This window comes from Balaenoptera physalus (assembly GCF_965194825.1).
Source record: "Balaenoptera physalus genome assembly, chromosome: 16".
Lineage (NCBI taxonomy): Eukaryota > Metazoa > Chordata > Mammalia > Artiodactyla > Balaenopteridae > Balaenoptera > Balaenoptera physalus.
Window position 1 is genome coordinate 76,925,550 of NC_138898.1, and position 16,029 is coordinate 76,941,578.

Sequence of the window (16,029 nt, forward strand, 5' to 3'; positions counted from 1 at the left end):
TGACACCAGACATTTTACTGAGTATCCACTTGGTGTCTCTGTGCAGAATGCCAGAGATAAAGAAATGAATAAGAGACTTTTATCCCCCCTGGAGATACTCCAGATCTAATGACAGAGACAGATTTATAGATGGTTATAAGTAGAAAATTATGATTGGTTATGATGGAAGTTTGAACAAAGTGATGGGAGAGCTGAGTGGAGGGAAGAACTATTGGAAGAGGATAGTGGCCATGTTTGATCTGAACCTTAAAGGGGAGGTTCCTCAGATTGATACCGTACTTCCCAATGGAAGGCAGGGCCATCCACAGTTCTAGCCCATGTTACGGGGCTTGGCTGAAAATAGCTGGTGCTGAAAGTAAACTCTTTTGCCTCCCCTCAGACCTGGGCCTAGCAGTGTCTGTAGAAGCTGAGGTAAAATGAACTGGCACCACTCAGACCTCCCCTCTTCTTCCCCATGAAGCACGTAAAGGCTTACCCTTCACTTCTCTTCCAGGTGAGCTGTCTGTGGAGGAGCTACTGCAGCAGTATGCAGGAGCCTATGCCTCTGATGCCTCTGCCCCAGGTTCTGGGAGTAGTGAAGAGGAAGATGAAGATGAAGTTGAGGCTAACAGCTCTGACTGTGAAGCAGAGGGGGCCACAGAAGCTGAAGAGGCTACTCAAGAGGATAGTAGCAGTCAGTCAGGTGAATGTGTGGTCATGAGGCAAGAGCTGGGGAGGGCAAGACTGGAGGAGTAGGTATGGTGAACACTAAGCCTTGATCTGTGCTTTAGACTCTGCTGAGGAACAGAGTGAGGATGAGGAAGATGAGCATTCAGAAGAGGAAGAAACGAGCGGGAGTTCGGAATCGGAGGAATCTGAGTCTGAGGAATCTGAGGAGTCCCAATCACAGAGCCAAGCAGATGAGGAAGAGGAGGAAGATGATGACTTTGGGGTGGAGTACTTGCTTGCCAGGGACGAAGAGCAGAGTGAGGCAGATGGGGGCAGTGGACCTCCCACCCCAGGGCCCACCACCACTCTAGGCCCTAAGAAAGAAATTACTGACATCGCTGCAGCAGCTGAAAGTCTCCAGCCCAAGGGTTACACCTTAGCCACTACCCAGGTATTTCCAGGCCCAAGCTTCTGCATTTTCATATCTTTTTAAAAAAAAATAAATTAATTAAGTTATTTATTTTTGGCTGCGTAGGGTCTTCGTTGCTGCGTGCGGGCTTTCTCTTGTTGCGGCGAGTGGGGGCTACTCTTCCTTGTGCGCGGGCTTCTCATTGCGGTGGCTTCTCGTTGTGGAGCATGGGCTCTAGGCACGCGGGCTTCAGTAGTTGTGGCACTCGGGCTCAGTAGTTGTGGCTGGCGGGCTCTAGAGTGCAGGCTCAGTAGTGGCACACGGGCTTCGTTGCTCCACGGCATGTGGGATCTTCCCGGACCAGGGCTCGAACCCGTGTCCCCTGCATTGGCAGGCGGATTCTTAACCACTGCGCCACCAGAGAAGCCCCTGCTTTCTCGTATCTTGACTCTCCTGTTTCTCAGTGACAGATTCCTCAATTCCATTGTGTTACCTCTCTTCCTACCTACTACTAGGTGAAGACACCCATCCCCCTGCTCCTACGGGGCCAGCTCCGGGAGTACCAACACATTGGGCTGGACTGGCTGGTTACTATGTATGAGAAGAAGCTTAATGGCATTCTTGCTGATGAGATGGGGCTAGGCAAGACGATCCAGACCATTTCCCTGCTTGCCCACTTGGCCTGTGAGAAAGGTAACTAGGCCGGGCCCTTCTTCTTGGGTCTCCCTTGGCCAATTTCCTGGGAAGCTTATTTAATGACTTCAGCTGTAGCACGGTGAAACAGTCTCTTGCTGCTAAGTAGCTTCATTGACTCTGGTCAATAACTGTATAGAGAGGTCATTGTAGGCACTAGGATTAACCCCCCCCCACCCCAGAATTTTGACTTAGTTGATTTACAATTTTCGGTTAGTTTCAGGGGGGTACAGCAAAGTGACTTGGTTATACATATGTATGTATATGTTCTTTTTCAGATTCTTTTCCTTTTAGGTTATTGTAAGATATTGAATGTAATTCCCTGTGCTATGTAGTAAATTCTTTTTGTTTATCTATTTTACATGTAGTAGTGTGTATCTGTCAGTCCCATACTCCTAATTTATCCCTTCTCCCCTTTCCCTTTGGGTAACCATAATTTTCTGTGTCTGTAGGTCTGTTTCTGTTTTGTAAATAAGTTCATTTGTATTATGGTGCTAGGATTCTTAGGAAGGGCCATTAGGACAGAATCATCAGGGTTTTATACCTTAGTTCCAGAACCCCAAAGTTTGTATTTCCTTACTATCTCTCATCTTTTTTAAAATTCCTCTGCCCCAGATCTCTCCGAATCTTACTTTATTTTTTAAAACTGAGGTATAATTGACATTTAACACTATATTTCATATGTACAACATAATGATTTGGTATGTGTATACACTGCAGAATGATCATCATAGTAAGACTAGTTAACATCCATCATCATACATAGTTACAAAACGTTTTGTTTTTACCTGTGGTGAGAACTTTTTAAGATTTACTCTCTTAGCAATTTCACATGTGCGATACAGTATTATTAACTGCAGTCACCGTGTTGTACATCTCTCATTCTTTTGCTAAACAGGTAACTGGGGTCCCCATTTGATCATTGTCCCCACCAGCGTGATGTTGAACTGGGAGATGGAGCTGAAACGTTGGTGCCCCAGCTTTAAAATCCTTACTTACTATGGAGCCCAGAAAGAGAGGAAGCTCAAGCGGCAGGTTTGCTTCCCCATGTGATTGCTCCCCTCCCCTATTGATGTTTCCTATATTTTTAGGCCCTTTCCTCAAGTGGGTTCCTTTCCCTTCCCTTTCTGGTACCCCATTCTGCTCCTGGGACTTTTCTCCTTTCTCCCAACCTGATTTCTGTCCCTTGAAGATCTTAGGATGTCTTCTTTTTGCTCTTTCTTTTCACCCCACTTTCTGCTACTTTCTCCTGATACTGCAGGGCTGGACCAAGCCCAATGCCTTCCATGTGTGTATCACATCTTACAAGCTGGTGCTGCAGGACCACCAGGCCTTCCGCCGTAAGAACTGGCGCTATCTCATTCTGGATGAGGCTCAGAACATCAAGAACTTCAAGTCTCAGCGCTGGCAGTCATTGCTCAACTTCAACAGGTGGAGATGGAGATGTCTGAGATTCGTGGGAGGGTTGACTTGGCCTGACGGGTGGGATGCTTGGACAGTTGGGACTTGGTTGACCATCCTCCCTGTAATTCCCTCTGTCTCTTTGCAGCCAGAGACGCCTGCTCCTGACAGGAACACCCTTGCAGAACAGCCTCATGGAACTGTGGTCCTTGATGCACTTTTTGATGCCCCATGTCTTCCAGTCTCATCGCGAGTTCAAAGAATGGTTCTCTAATCCCCTAACTGGCATGATTGAGGGCAGCCAAGAGTACAATGAAGGTCTAGTCAAACGCCTTCACAAGGTAGGGCCTGTACCAGTTTGTCAAGGGCATTGGGAATGGCAAGGAACTAAGGGCAATACCCAGAAAACCCTTAGGAACAGGGAAGTCAGTGCTAGGCTGAATTTACCCAGTTGTCAAGCTGCAGTGTTCCAGTGACTGACTCATTGCCAGATTGAGTGACCTCATCTTAGTCATCATTCTGCTTGTTTTCTTTAATGGTAGCATTTCTGTTTTTATTCCTTGAGTAGAATGATAATGGTGATCAGTTCCTGGCTTGGGTTTTTCTTTACCTGACTGACTTTACACAACTACATATTTTTGTTGTGTTCTCTTTTTCTTTTCATTTTTTATTTTTAAAATTTTTTTATTTTTGGTCTTCTCTGGTTCCTCTTCCTTTGTCCAGTGTCCAGCTTTTAAATAACATTTCTCAGCATTCTGATCTTTACTTTTTTTTTGTCACCCAATTTACTTATCTCATCGGCATACTGATTTATATAATTCCTTGACTCTCTAGACCACTCAACCTGTAGTTAAATTTCTGATAACGTCTTTAATTGAAAGTTCCTCTTTTTTTAAAATTTTATTTATTTATTTTTGTTATCTGCCCCCAACCTCTTTGACCCCCATCTGATGGACATTTTTATACAGAAAACAATAAAAATTTCCCTCACCTTGGTGCCTTCAGCCTGACATTTTTGGAATGCAGGGGGCACTTCCCTCTCTCCTTAGCCCCTGGGACTCAGCCCTGCCTTGGCAGCTGTCGCCTACCCTTCCAGAAAGTTCCTCGTGAACTCACTCTGTTATAAGCCAAACATCTCAAGCCTTATAGCCTATTATTTCTACTCCAGTTTGGTCAATCACACCATCATTTTGGTAAATCAAACTATCAGTAGAAACCAAGAAGTCTTAACTATACTTCCTCCTTTTTAAAATTTTAAAATATTTTTAATATTATTTGTTCCCATTTTATTGAGATATAATTGACATATAGCACTGTATAAGTTTAAGGTGTACAACATAATGATTTGACTTATATACATCATGAAATGATTACCACACTAGATTTAGTGAAACTATATCTCTTTCTTTATTTTCTCTTTTTTCACTTCTTCCATGTCAACTTGATGACTATGTCATATCAGATTTTATCTCCTGAGATCTCAGATTTGCCTTTGGTTTTCTGTGCTGCTGTCAGTGCCACAGATTTGTTCTCAGCTTCTTGGCTGGATTTACTTTCACAATCTTGTAAATTTACAGTTACTCCTTGGAACTGTAGTTTGACTCATCCCTTCTGCTTAGTTAGTTGCTCTGTCCTCAGTGCTTTATCACTTCTTGTGTTGTGGTATTATCTTTATGTTCGTCTTTTTCATTATAGTAAATTCCTTGAGAGGAGGGCTTGCATCTGATTCACCTTTGTGTGTTTGGTTCCCGGCATGCTGCATGGCTCCATGAGAGTTTACTGATGGGCTAAGCCAGCGCTCTGCTGGTCATCAGGCCAAGACCCAGGTAGAGGGTCTAGGCTGGGGCATAGTGCCCGCTGTTCTCCTGTCAGCCTTCTGCTTATTTGCTTTTAGGTTTTGCGGCCTTTTTTGCTGCGCCGAGTTAAGGTGGATGTTGAGAAGCAGATGCCTAAAAAATATGAGCATGTTATCCGCTGCCGGCTCTCCAAGCGCCAGCGCTGTCTCTATGATGACTTCATGGCACAGACCACGTAAGGGAGGACTGAGGGTGGGCCTGGGACCCTACAATGGAGCTGAGGTGACTATCAAGATGTCCCATTTATTTCTCCTTTCTCCCAGAACTAAGGAGACACTAGCCACGGGCCATTTCATGAGCGTCATCAACATTTTGATGCAGCTGCGAAAAGTCTGCAATCATCCAAACCTGTTTGACCCTCGACCCGTTACCTCCCCCTTCATCACTCCAGGCATCTGTTTCAGCACCGCCTCTCTGGTGCTAAGGGCCACTGATGTCCACCCTCTCCAGGTAAGCAGTTGCCTCCAAGGTTATTGGCCCTACCCAACCCTGCACCTCTTTTCTTTATGCTGGAGTCTGACCTTTTGCATCCTTACTTCCCCTGTCACCTCAGCACTATTCCAGTTTCATCGTTTTCTAACTGTGTCACTTTGGGCAAGCTAATTATTAACCTTTAACCCTAAATTTGCTTGCCCTTCAAAACGGGGATTATAAGGCCTATTCTGCAGTATGTTTGTGAGAATTGTGTTAATATTTTTAGAATTGCCTGGCATATTAATAATGCTTAAATATTTTAATCATTTCTAAGCATATGGTACAGTGGCACTAAGTACATTCACATAGTTGTACAGCCATCACTATCATCCATCTCAGAAATTTTTTCATCTTTCTAAACTGAAACTCCATACCCATTAAATAATAACTCCCCATTCTCCCTCTATTCCCAGCACCTGGCAGCCACCATTCTACTTTCTGTCTCTATAAACTTACTATTTTAGGTACTTCATGTATGTGTGATCATACAGTATTTGTCCTTTTGTGACTGGCATATTTTACTTAGTAGAATGTCTTCAAGCATGTGTCAGGATTTCCTTGGGTTGGGTAATATTCTGTTGTACATGTTTTTGTGTATGTGTATACATGTATGTGTCTATGTATGTGAGTATACACATGTATACATTTACATACATAGAGACAAATACCACGTTTTGTTTATCTGTTCATCAGTGGACACTGCAGTTGTTTACACCTTTTGGCTACTGTGAATAATGCTGCTGTGAGCATAGGTGTACAAATATGTGTTTAAGTCCCTACTTTCAATTCTTCTGGGTATATATACCCAGAAATGGAATTGCTGGATCATATGATTATTCTATTTTTAATTTTTTGAGGAACCGCTATACTGTTTTCCATAGCAGCTGTACTATTTTACATTCCTACCAGCATTTTGCAAAAAGGTTCTGAGTTTTCCACATCATTGCCAACACTGTTTTCTGTTTTTTTGATAACGGCTGTCTCAGTAGGTGAGGTGGTATCTCATTGTGATTTTGATTTTGATTTCCCTAATGATTAGTGATGCTGAACGTCTTTTCACGTGCTTATTGTATATTTTCTCTGGCGAAATGTCTGTTCAAGACCTTTGCCAATTTTTAATTTTTTTTTTTTTTTGGCCACGCCATGGGACCCGTGGGATCTTAGTTCCCCGAGCAGGGCTGGAACCTGGGCCCTCAGCAGTGAAAGTGCAGAGTCCTAACCACTGGACCACCAGGAAATTCCTGCCAGTTTTTAAATTGGATTGTTTGGTTTTTTTGTTGAGTTGTAGGATTTTGTGTGTTCTGGATGTTAGCCTCTTACCAGATACCTGATTTGCAAATAATTTTGGTCCTAGTCTATGGGTTGCCTTTTCACTTTATTAATAGTGTCTTTTGATGCAGTCTAATTTATCAGTTTTTTTCTTTTGTTGTCTGTGCTTTTGGTGTGATATCCAAGAAATCATTGCCAAATTGGCTCCTTTGACACTGTGCTCTTGTGTTCCTTCTTATGTCAGCGGATAGACATGGGTCGATTTGATCTCATTGGCCTGGAGGGTCGTGTCTCTAGATATGAGGCTGACACATTTCTACCCCAGCACCGCCTTTCCCGCCGGGTTCTGCTGGAGGTGGCTACTGCTCCTGACCCCCCACCCCGGCCCAAGCCAGTCAAGATGAAGGTCAACAGGTACCAGGGCTGAGGAATAAGGAAGTGGGTTCCTAGAAAAAAGTGGCTGCAGCTGGCTGGGGGGAATTGGGGTGGAAAGGAAAGAGTTGGAGGCTAGGCTGGAATGTTCATATGGATGGATGAAAAATACTTGGAGGGATCGGGGGATAGAATAACCAGAAGATGGTTTTGGGAGAGGCCCTTGTGTTTGTCATTGATTTTTTTTTTTTTCCCTCCTCTCTCTGCTTCGTGCTTTTTTTTTTTTTTTTTTGCTTTGTGCTTTTTGGTTATCGGATTTCTTTCCCTCTTTCTCCATTGGGTCTTACCTTTCCCTCCTTTGCTTTTATAATCTGTTTTTCTGCCTCATCTTCCTTATTAATTTCTTTTCCTACTCTTCACTCTCCCTCCTTCCCTACCCATCCCCTTGTTTTTTCCTCATAGGATGCTGCAGCCAATGCCCAAGCAAGAAGGCCGGACAGTGGTGGTGGTGAACAGTCCACGGACTCCCCTGGGCCCTGTCCCAGTCCGACCCCCTCCAGGCCCTGAGCTCTCAGCCCAGCCCACCCCTGGCCCAACCCCCCCAGTGCTGCCAGCACCACTGATGGTGTCGGCCTCGCCTTCCGGACCCCCACTCATTCCGGCATCCCGGCCTCCTGGCCCTGTTCTTTTGCCCCCACTGCAGCCAAACGGTGGGCCTCTCCCCCAGGGTGAGTTGCAAGGGAGCCAGGATGCTGGGGGGTACTTCAGGCAGATTGTTCGGATTGGAGGAGAAGTAATGGTTTGAGGAGCTGGGTTGGAGACAGGGGTGTGGTGTTTGATGGGCTACAAGGGATTATGTATGGAGGTTTCTAGGACCAGGCTGAGGCTTTAGTCAAGGTATATCTGACAGGTGTTTGCTTTGTGTTTACAGTGATGCCATCCCCTCTGGGGGTCTTGAGTGGGACCTCACGACCTCCTACGCCAACCCTATCCTTGAAGCCGGCCCCACCTGCTCCTGTTCGCCTGAGCCCTGCCCCACCCCCAGGCTCCTCCAGCCTGTTGAAGCCCCTTACAGTGCCACCAGGCTATACCTTCCCTTCTGCTGCTGTCACCACCACCTCTACCACCACAGCCACGGCTCCCACCACGGCAGTGCCAGCTCCTACTCCTGCTCCACAGCGCCTCATCCTGTCTCCCGATATGCAAGCTCGCCTGCCCTGTAAGTTCCCAGGGCTCTGTGAGGGTGAAGGACTTGAGATGGGAGGAAAGCCTATATGCCATGGAGCTGGAGAAGAAAAGCTCGGGACCATGAGTGTATCAAATTCTAGGTAGCTAACATATATTAGGTATTTTGCCAGGCACTGGTAATTCATAATCAAGTAAGAGCCCTCAAGTAGTTCACAGTCTCTAGTTGGGGAGATGACCCATAGATGAATAAATAGTGGTAAGCCTACCAGTAAAAAATTATTTGGGGTAAAAGAGGGCAGCAGAGTGGAGGCAGGTGGTGATTAGCTCAGTATGGTGGAAAGCTGTTAGAGGATGTAAAGGAGATTGCAAAGCAAACAGGTGGGATTGGAAGGAGTAGCATGTCAAAAGCTCAAAGGCTGTAGGTGGAGGCTAAGTTTATTGGAACATGGTAAGTTGAGGGGGAGGGTTGGAGAAACTGGAGACTTGTGCCTCATGAAGGTCTGTGAAGTGAGGTTGAGCAGAGTGAGCCCCATGTACATTAAGCCTCTTCTTTATTCATAGCAGGTGAAGTGGTCAGCATCGGGCAGTTAGCCTCACTGGCACAACGGCCAGTGGCTAGTACAGGGGGAAGCAAACCTCTCACCTTCCAAATCCAGGGCAACAAGCTGACTTTGACTGGTGCGCAGGTGCGCCAGCTTGCTGTGGGGCAGCCCCGCCCGCTGCAAAGTAGGTAAAACCCACCCCCTGTCCTGCCTTTTTCCTCCTCTTCTTTGTCCCTTTGTTTTTGTGGCTCTTTTCAGATGTCAGCCTTTATGTTTCTTTCCCTACCTTTTGATGGGTGGGGCCAAGGGGAATGGTTGGAGGGTGTCTTTTGATCAAGATAGGTATGAGTTTATTCTGGAGACGTTATTCCCTCTTCGTTCTTTCTCTCTTCTCTTGCCTCTGCCCTCCTCCGGCTGATAGCTGCTTCTTTCTTTCTTTCTCTCTTCCCTTAACCCAGGGAATGTGGTGCACCTGGTGTCAGCAGGGGGGCAGCACCACCTCATCAGCCAGCCTGCCCATGTGGCCCTCATCCAGGCCGTGGCCCCGACCCCTGGCCCTACCCCTGTCTCTGTGCTGCCTTCTTCGACCCCCAGCACCACCCCTGCCCCCACTGGCCTCAGCCTTCCGCTTGCTGCTAACCAGGGTGAGGCTTCTGGCCTTCCTACTTACTTAGCCCTGCTGGCCTTGTTCCTTCCAGGCATGCCCTGGGCTACTGTCTGTCTAGCCTTCCCTCAGTGTTGTTTTCCTTTGCCAGTATCTCTGTCTGCTACCCTCTCCTGCCCTTGGACTTCTTCCATCCTTTGGGTCTCTTGTTTCTTTTCTACCTTCCCCTCAATCTAGCTTCCTCTTGCAGTGCCACCAACCATGGTGAATAATACAGGCGTGGTGAAGATTGTAGTGAGACAGGCCCCTCGGGATGGACTGACTCCTGTTCCTCCGTTGGCCCCAGCACCCCGGCCTCCGAGCTCTGGGCTTCCAGCTGTGTTGACTCCACGCCCCACATTAACCCCTGGCCGGCTACCCACACCTGCTCTGGGTACTGCCCGAGCCCCCATACCCACGTCCGCTCTGGTGAGGCCACTTCTCAAGCTGGTCCACAGTCCTACGCCTGAAGTCAGTGGTGAGTTCAGGTGGCTGAGGCCAAAAATTTTTGCCAGGAATGGAGATAGGGTGGCCCAGAGGGTTTCTGCGTCACAGTAGATCCTTTCGTTATCAGTATACTGATTTGCATTAGCCCCCAAAATGGTCTGCTGAGCCCTTGCCTAATTCCAAGATACATGAGTTGGAACTTTGGAGGGAAAGGAAATGTTAAATTGTTAGATTCCTTGAATCTTTGATCTCATGGTGTGGGAGTGAAGGTCTTCTGGGAAACAGGTGAAGCTTGGGGGTAAGGGAAGGGGTGGGACAGGGTAATAGAAGGAGCAAAAAAAGAATTTTGGGGCTAACTTATTCTCTGTCTCCACAGCTTCAGCACCCGGAGCTGCTCCCTTGACCATCTCTTCTCCTCTCCCCGTGCCATCCTCACTCCCTGGGCCAGCCTCTTCTCCAATGCCAGTTCCCAACTCCTCTCCCCTTGCTAGTCCTGTGTCTTCTACAGTCCCAGTTCCGGTATCATCTTCACTCCCCATCTCTGTCTGCACAACGCTTCCTTCCCCAGCCTCAGCTCCACTCACCATCCCCATCTCAGCCCCCTTGCCTGTTTCGGCTTCGGGCCCAGCTCTGTTGACTAATGTGACTCCAACACTGGCACCTGTTGTCTCAGCGGCTCCTGGACCTCCCTCTTTGGCACCAGTTGGGGCTTCTCCATCAGCGTCAGCCTTGACTCTAGGTTTGGCCACAACTCCATCCCTGTCCCCATCTCAGGCACCTGGTCATCCTCTGTTGTTGGCTCCAGCCTCTTCACATGTTCCAGGGTTGAACTCAGCCGTGGCCCCAGCATGTTCACCTGTCCTGGTGCCAGCTTCTGCTCTGGCCAGTCCTTTTCCGGCAGCATCAAATCCAGCTCCAGCTCAGGCTTCCCTTTTGGCTCCAGCACCTACTGCATCTCAGGCTCTAGCCACCTCTCTGGCTCCCATGGTGGCTCCACAGACAGCAATCCTGGCTCCTTCTCCAGCTCCTTCTCTGGCTCCTCTTCCAGTCCTGGCTCCATCACTAGGTCCTACTCCTGTCCTGGCTCCATCGCAGACTTCGGTTCCACTTCTGGCTTCATCATCTACTCCAGGAACTCCTTTAGCCTCAGCTTCCTCACTGGTGCCAGCCCCAGCTCCTGTGTTGGCTCCATCATCAGCTCAAACTATGGTACCAGCCCCAGTTCCGTCACCTCTCCCGAGTCCGGCTTCTACGCAGACACTGGCTTTACCCCCAGCTTTAGCATCCACTCTTGGCGGCTCGTCTCCATCTCAGACACTGTCTTTGGGAACTGGGAACCCCCAAGGTTCTTTTCCAGCTCAGACATTGTCATTGACTCCAGCAGCATCCCTAGTACCAGCTCCAGCCCAGACACTGTCTTTGGCACCAGGACCACCACTGTGTCCATCTCAGACGTTGTCTTTGGCTCCAGCACCCCCTCTGGCTCCAGTTTCTCCGATGGGCCCGGCCCCAGCTCACACACTGACTTTGGCTACGGTGTCGTCATCTGCTTCACTCCTGGCCCCAGCTTCAGTGCAAACACTGACCTTGAGCCCTGCCCCAGTGCCGGTGCCCACCTTGGGCCCAGCGGCAGCTCAGACTCTGGCACTGGCCCCAGCCTCAACACAGGCCCCAGCTTCCCAGGCATCTTCCCTCGTGGTTTCGGCAACTGGTGCCGCTCCCTTGCCTGTCACTATGGTATCCCGGCTGCCTGTTTCCAAGGATGAGCCTGAGACACTGACATTACGCTCTGGTCCCCCCAGCCCTCCCTCCACTGCTACCTCGTTCAGTGGTCCCCGACCTCGACGCCAGCCCCCACCACCACCTCGTTCCCCTTTCTATCTGGTAAGTTTTACTGCCTCAAAGGAGAGGGAACAGGAAATTGAATTTCTTTGGAGTGTTGCTACAGAGTGGATGGAACAAAATAATGTCACCTTTATCTTGGTAAATTACAAAGCCTAGTTTTGTGGACCTAATACTTGAATGCCACTGGACAAAGCCCTTCCCTGGGCCTTTACTCTTACCTGTAAAATGGGAAGAATAATCCATGTCCTACTTTTCACAGAGGAGTAATTGAGGACATAATGTGCTTTTAAAACTATTAGTCACTGATGTGTTCAAGACTTGTTACATTTGGTCTCTTTGGTTCTTGCTTACTCTTTTGAGTTAGTGTTGGCATCTCATTGCCCCATTTTACAGATGAAACTAGCCTACTAAATGATGTTTTAAAATTCATACAACTTGTGAGAACACAGATGTGCTGACTCCATTGCTTTCTCTTCTTCCCCACAAGAGGCAGTCCTCAGAGACAGGAGGATTTTTCTCAGTTGCTAAAACTGTCACCATTAAGTATTTGAACTTCTAGGGGAGAAAGGACACCATGGAATACAGTTCCCTGAAGATCATGAGCGTTTGACTTTGACGGTCATTTGCTGTAGTTTTTTACCTCCATGGTGATTAAGTGGGCAATAAAAACTCTTCTCTGTCCCTTCATGAGCTTTCTGGTAGCCACTTTTTTCTATCATATATATAGTTGTATATATATTTGGTTAAATAAAAGTTGCAACTCAGAGTATAACCCAGGACCTAATAATGAGAAAGATCTAGTGAGTCCTTCCAGGCCCTCTTGTCTTTTTCTCACTCTGATAATAGAGCTGCTTCTTATTCTCGGCCCCAGTCCCCCACCCTCCATCTTTGCCACTTGCCTCCACCTTTGGTCTTTCTCTAATGCTGCCAGGTTGGTCTGGCTTTTTGGAAGTAGAGAGAAGAGAGCCTAGATCCTAGCCCAAGGGTGCAACCCCATGGTCTGTGTTAAAATTTTCATTGCTCTGCAAGTAGGTAGCAGCTTCTTGATCCTTTTTCTTTAAACAGTTTTGAGATATAAATCACATACCATACAGTTCACCTATTTAAACCATACAATTCATTGGCTTTTAGTATATTCACAGAATTATGCAACCATGACAACAATCAACTTTAGAACATTTTCATGGCCCTAAAAAGAAACCCCACACCCTTAGCCATCATCGCTGACCTTTCCATCCCTCCTAGCTCTAAGTAACTTGTATCTGTAGATTTATTTATGGAGTCATATAATAGACGGTTTTTTGTGACTGGCTTCTTTTAATATTTTTGAGGTTCATCCATGTTATGCTATAACTGACATATATATATGTATATATATCAGTACTTCATTTTTTAAAAATTGTTGAATAATATGCCATTGTATGAATATACCACCTTTTATATATCTATTCATCAGTTGATTGGGGGACATTTGGTTTGTTTCTTCTTTTTGGCTGTTATGAATAATGCTGCTGTGAACATTCATGTATAAGATTTTGTATCTTTTCATATGTTTTCGGTTATATTGGATGTAAATTTAGGAGTGGAATTAACTGGGTTATGGTAACTATGTTTGACTGTTTGAGGAACTGACAAACTGTTTTCCAAAGTGGCTGTACCATTTTACATTCCCACCAGCCCTTGTGAGGGTTCCAGGTTCTCTACATCTTTGCCAAAAACTTGTTATTATTTGTCTTTTTTGATTATAGCCATCCTAGTGGGTTTGAAGTGGTATCTTGTGGTTTTTAAATGTTTATTTATTTGGTTGCGCCGGGTCTTAGTTGCAGCAGGGGGGCTCCTTAGTTGTGGCTCCAGGGCACTGCAGTTGCAGCTCGCCGGCTCCTTAGTTGTGGCATGCGAACCCTTAGTTGAGGTATGCATGTGGGATCTAGTTCCCTGACCAGGGATCGAACCTGGGCCCCCTGTATTGGGAGCGCAGAGTAGAGTCTTATCCACTGCACCACCAGGGAAGTCCCTTTTGTGGTTTTGATTTGCATTTTCCTGATGGCTAATGATATTGAGCATCTTTTCAGTGGTTGTTAGCCATTTGTATATCTTCTTTGAAGAAATGTCTATTCAGATCCTTTCCCTTTATTAGTTGGGTTATTTTATTCTTTTCCTTTTTGTTATTGAGTTGTAAGAGTTCTTTATATATTCTGGATACAAGTCCTTTTTCAGGTAGATGATTTGCAAATATTGTCTCCTTTGCTGCTACTTAATGAGAGCTGTCCTTAATGATTTTTCCCTCTGCCAGGATGCTTTCCTTCCTCACTTAGACCACCAGGAGCCAAGAGGTCAAGCTTAAGGTAGCAGTCAGGAAGGGAGATTTGGGACACTGCTTTTTTTCAGGACCATCTTGTAGGGTCCAGTCTCCTTCATTATTTGTTCATTCTAATAACATATTTATTGAGAGCCTACTTTGTGCCAGATACTGAGTTGGATACTGGATGATTACAGTGAGGGGCTTACAGTTTAGTGGGTAGAAGATGTTAATCAAAGAATCCTATACATGTAAAACTACAAGTGTGATAAGTGCTACAAAAGAGTTAGGTGGTTTTATAGCCTGTGAAACTGGAAGCACAAAGATGGGAAACAATTGGGTCAAAGTCATACACGTATCCTGTCAGCCAGGGCACTCCACTTTTCTCTCTCGGGGTTACCTAGATGTCTGGTTAGCTGTTCCCATCCCACCCCATTCCAGTTTGACCTTTGACAGAAACCTGCCATGGATTTGATTAGCCTCTCTGTATCCTGGTCAGTGATTTGAGGAGGGATTTTAATAATTGTTTTGGATCTACTGCAAGAAGATAAATTAACTTGGATGTTCTGGATTTAAGTGTTACATGGGAAAACTCACGCAAATCATCCATTCTATAAGTCTGTCAAACATATGGATCTTAATTTTGAATATTCAGGCATCTGCTTTGGTAGCATACAGGGAAGATCAGTTTTCTTTTGCAGAGAAGTTATTTCGTTTAACATTGGAAAAGAATAACTCCCATTATTGACAATTTGGAAGAACTAAAATAGTGTATTTTTGAATCTTATGGTTTCCACAGATTATGTTTAATTCTGGAGGAACTGCCAGGTTTTCTATAAGGACGCTGATTACTTTTTCTGTGTTTTTCTCCTCTCATCCTCAGGACTCTCTGGAGGAAAAGCGGAAGCAGCAGCGGTCTGAACGCCTGGAACGGATTTTCCAACTTAGTGAGGCTCATGGGGCCCTGGCACCCGTGTATGGGACTGAAGTCTTGGATTTCTGTACCCTGCCCCAACCTGTTGCCAGCCCCATCGGCCCTCGTTCTCCTGGCCCCAGCCACCCCACCTTTTGGACTTATACCGAGGCTGCCCGCCAGGCTGTACTGTTTCCCCAGCAACGACTAGACCAGCTGTCAGAAATCATTGAGAGGTTGGCAGGGCTAAGTGCTTAATGGGAAGTGGGTCTTGGGGCCTCTGAGTGGATATAGTGGTTAGGGCTGGTAAAGGTGCTAACTTCTGGGGCCATTCAGAGTTCCATATTTTATACTGCTTGCCTTCTTTTTACAGGTTCATCTTTGTCATGCCTCCTGTGGAGGCACCTCCCCCTTCCTTGCACGCCTGCCACCCACCTCCTTGGCTGGCCCCACGTCAGGCAGCCTTTCAGGAGCAATTGGCTCGTGAGCTCTGGCCCCGGGCTCGTCCTTTGCACCGTATTGTGTGTAACATGCGTACCCAGTTTCCTGACTTGAGGCTTATCCAGTATGATTGCGGTGAGTTCATTGGCCAGTGAGGGTCTCTTGACCTCTTTTCTTGTCTTAGCCTGAAGACTGTTATATCAAAGGGATGCTGTACATAAGGTCTCTGTGGATTTCATTAAACATGAGATAGTCTTTTAGGTTATGCTTCTGGGTGAGATGAAGAAATGTAGGCCTCATGATAGATTCTTGGCATTCATGAATTTGACTTTGATGAAAGTTGAAAATGTTTGCTAACTCATTTATTCAGTGATTATTTTGTGAACATCTGTTACATCATTTGGGATACAATGGCAAATGACATAGCACAGCATGGAGTTTTCAGATTTATGGGGAAAGGTGTGTGGTGGTATAAGACTGCACAATAAATAGTAGATTTGGGGGAATTCCCTGTCGGTCCAGTGGTAGGACTCCACGCTTTCACTGCTGAGGGCACAGGTTCCATCCCTGGTTGGGGAATTAAGATCTT

The 16,029-nt window shown here is 46.4% G+C and overlaps 1 protein-coding gene across 4 annotated transcripts in view; it reads left to right on the forward strand.

Moving 5' to 3' along the window:
- SRCAP (Snf2 related CREBBP activator protein) overlaps positions 1-16,029 on the forward strand; it is a 33,407-nt gene that overhangs the window by 9,546 nt on the left and 7,832 nt on the right. For 3 of the 4 annotated variants that reach the window (XM_082429473.1, XM_082429475.1, XM_082429476.1), the window contains exons 11-27: positions 494-682; positions 771-1,099; positions 1,573-1,750; positions 2,649-2,785; positions 3,012-3,181; positions 3,300-3,492; positions 5,046-5,182; positions 5,271-5,457; positions 6,995-7,164; positions 7,585-7,850; positions 8,054-8,341; positions 8,872-9,036; positions 9,311-9,496; positions 9,707-9,973; positions 10,319-11,826; positions 14,970-15,235; positions 15,373-15,575. In XM_082429473.1, coding sequence (XP_082285599.1) covers positions 494-682; positions 771-1,099; positions 1,573-1,750; positions 2,649-2,785; positions 3,012-3,181; positions 3,300-3,492; positions 5,046-5,182; positions 5,271-5,457; positions 6,995-7,164; positions 7,585-7,850; positions 8,054-8,341; positions 8,872-9,036; positions 9,311-9,496; positions 9,707-9,973; positions 10,319-11,826; positions 14,970-15,235; positions 15,373-15,575 — 4,839 coding nt within the window. The remainder of the gene's footprint in view (positions 1-493; positions 683-770; positions 1,100-1,572; positions 1,751-2,648; positions 2,786-3,011; positions 3,182-3,299; positions 3,493-5,045; positions 5,183-5,270; positions 5,458-6,994; positions 7,165-7,584; positions 7,851-8,053; positions 8,342-8,871; positions 9,037-9,310; positions 9,497-9,706; positions 9,974-10,318; positions 11,827-14,969; positions 15,236-15,372; positions 15,576-16,029) is intronic. The other variant, XM_082429474.1, reaches the window with a different exon arrangement.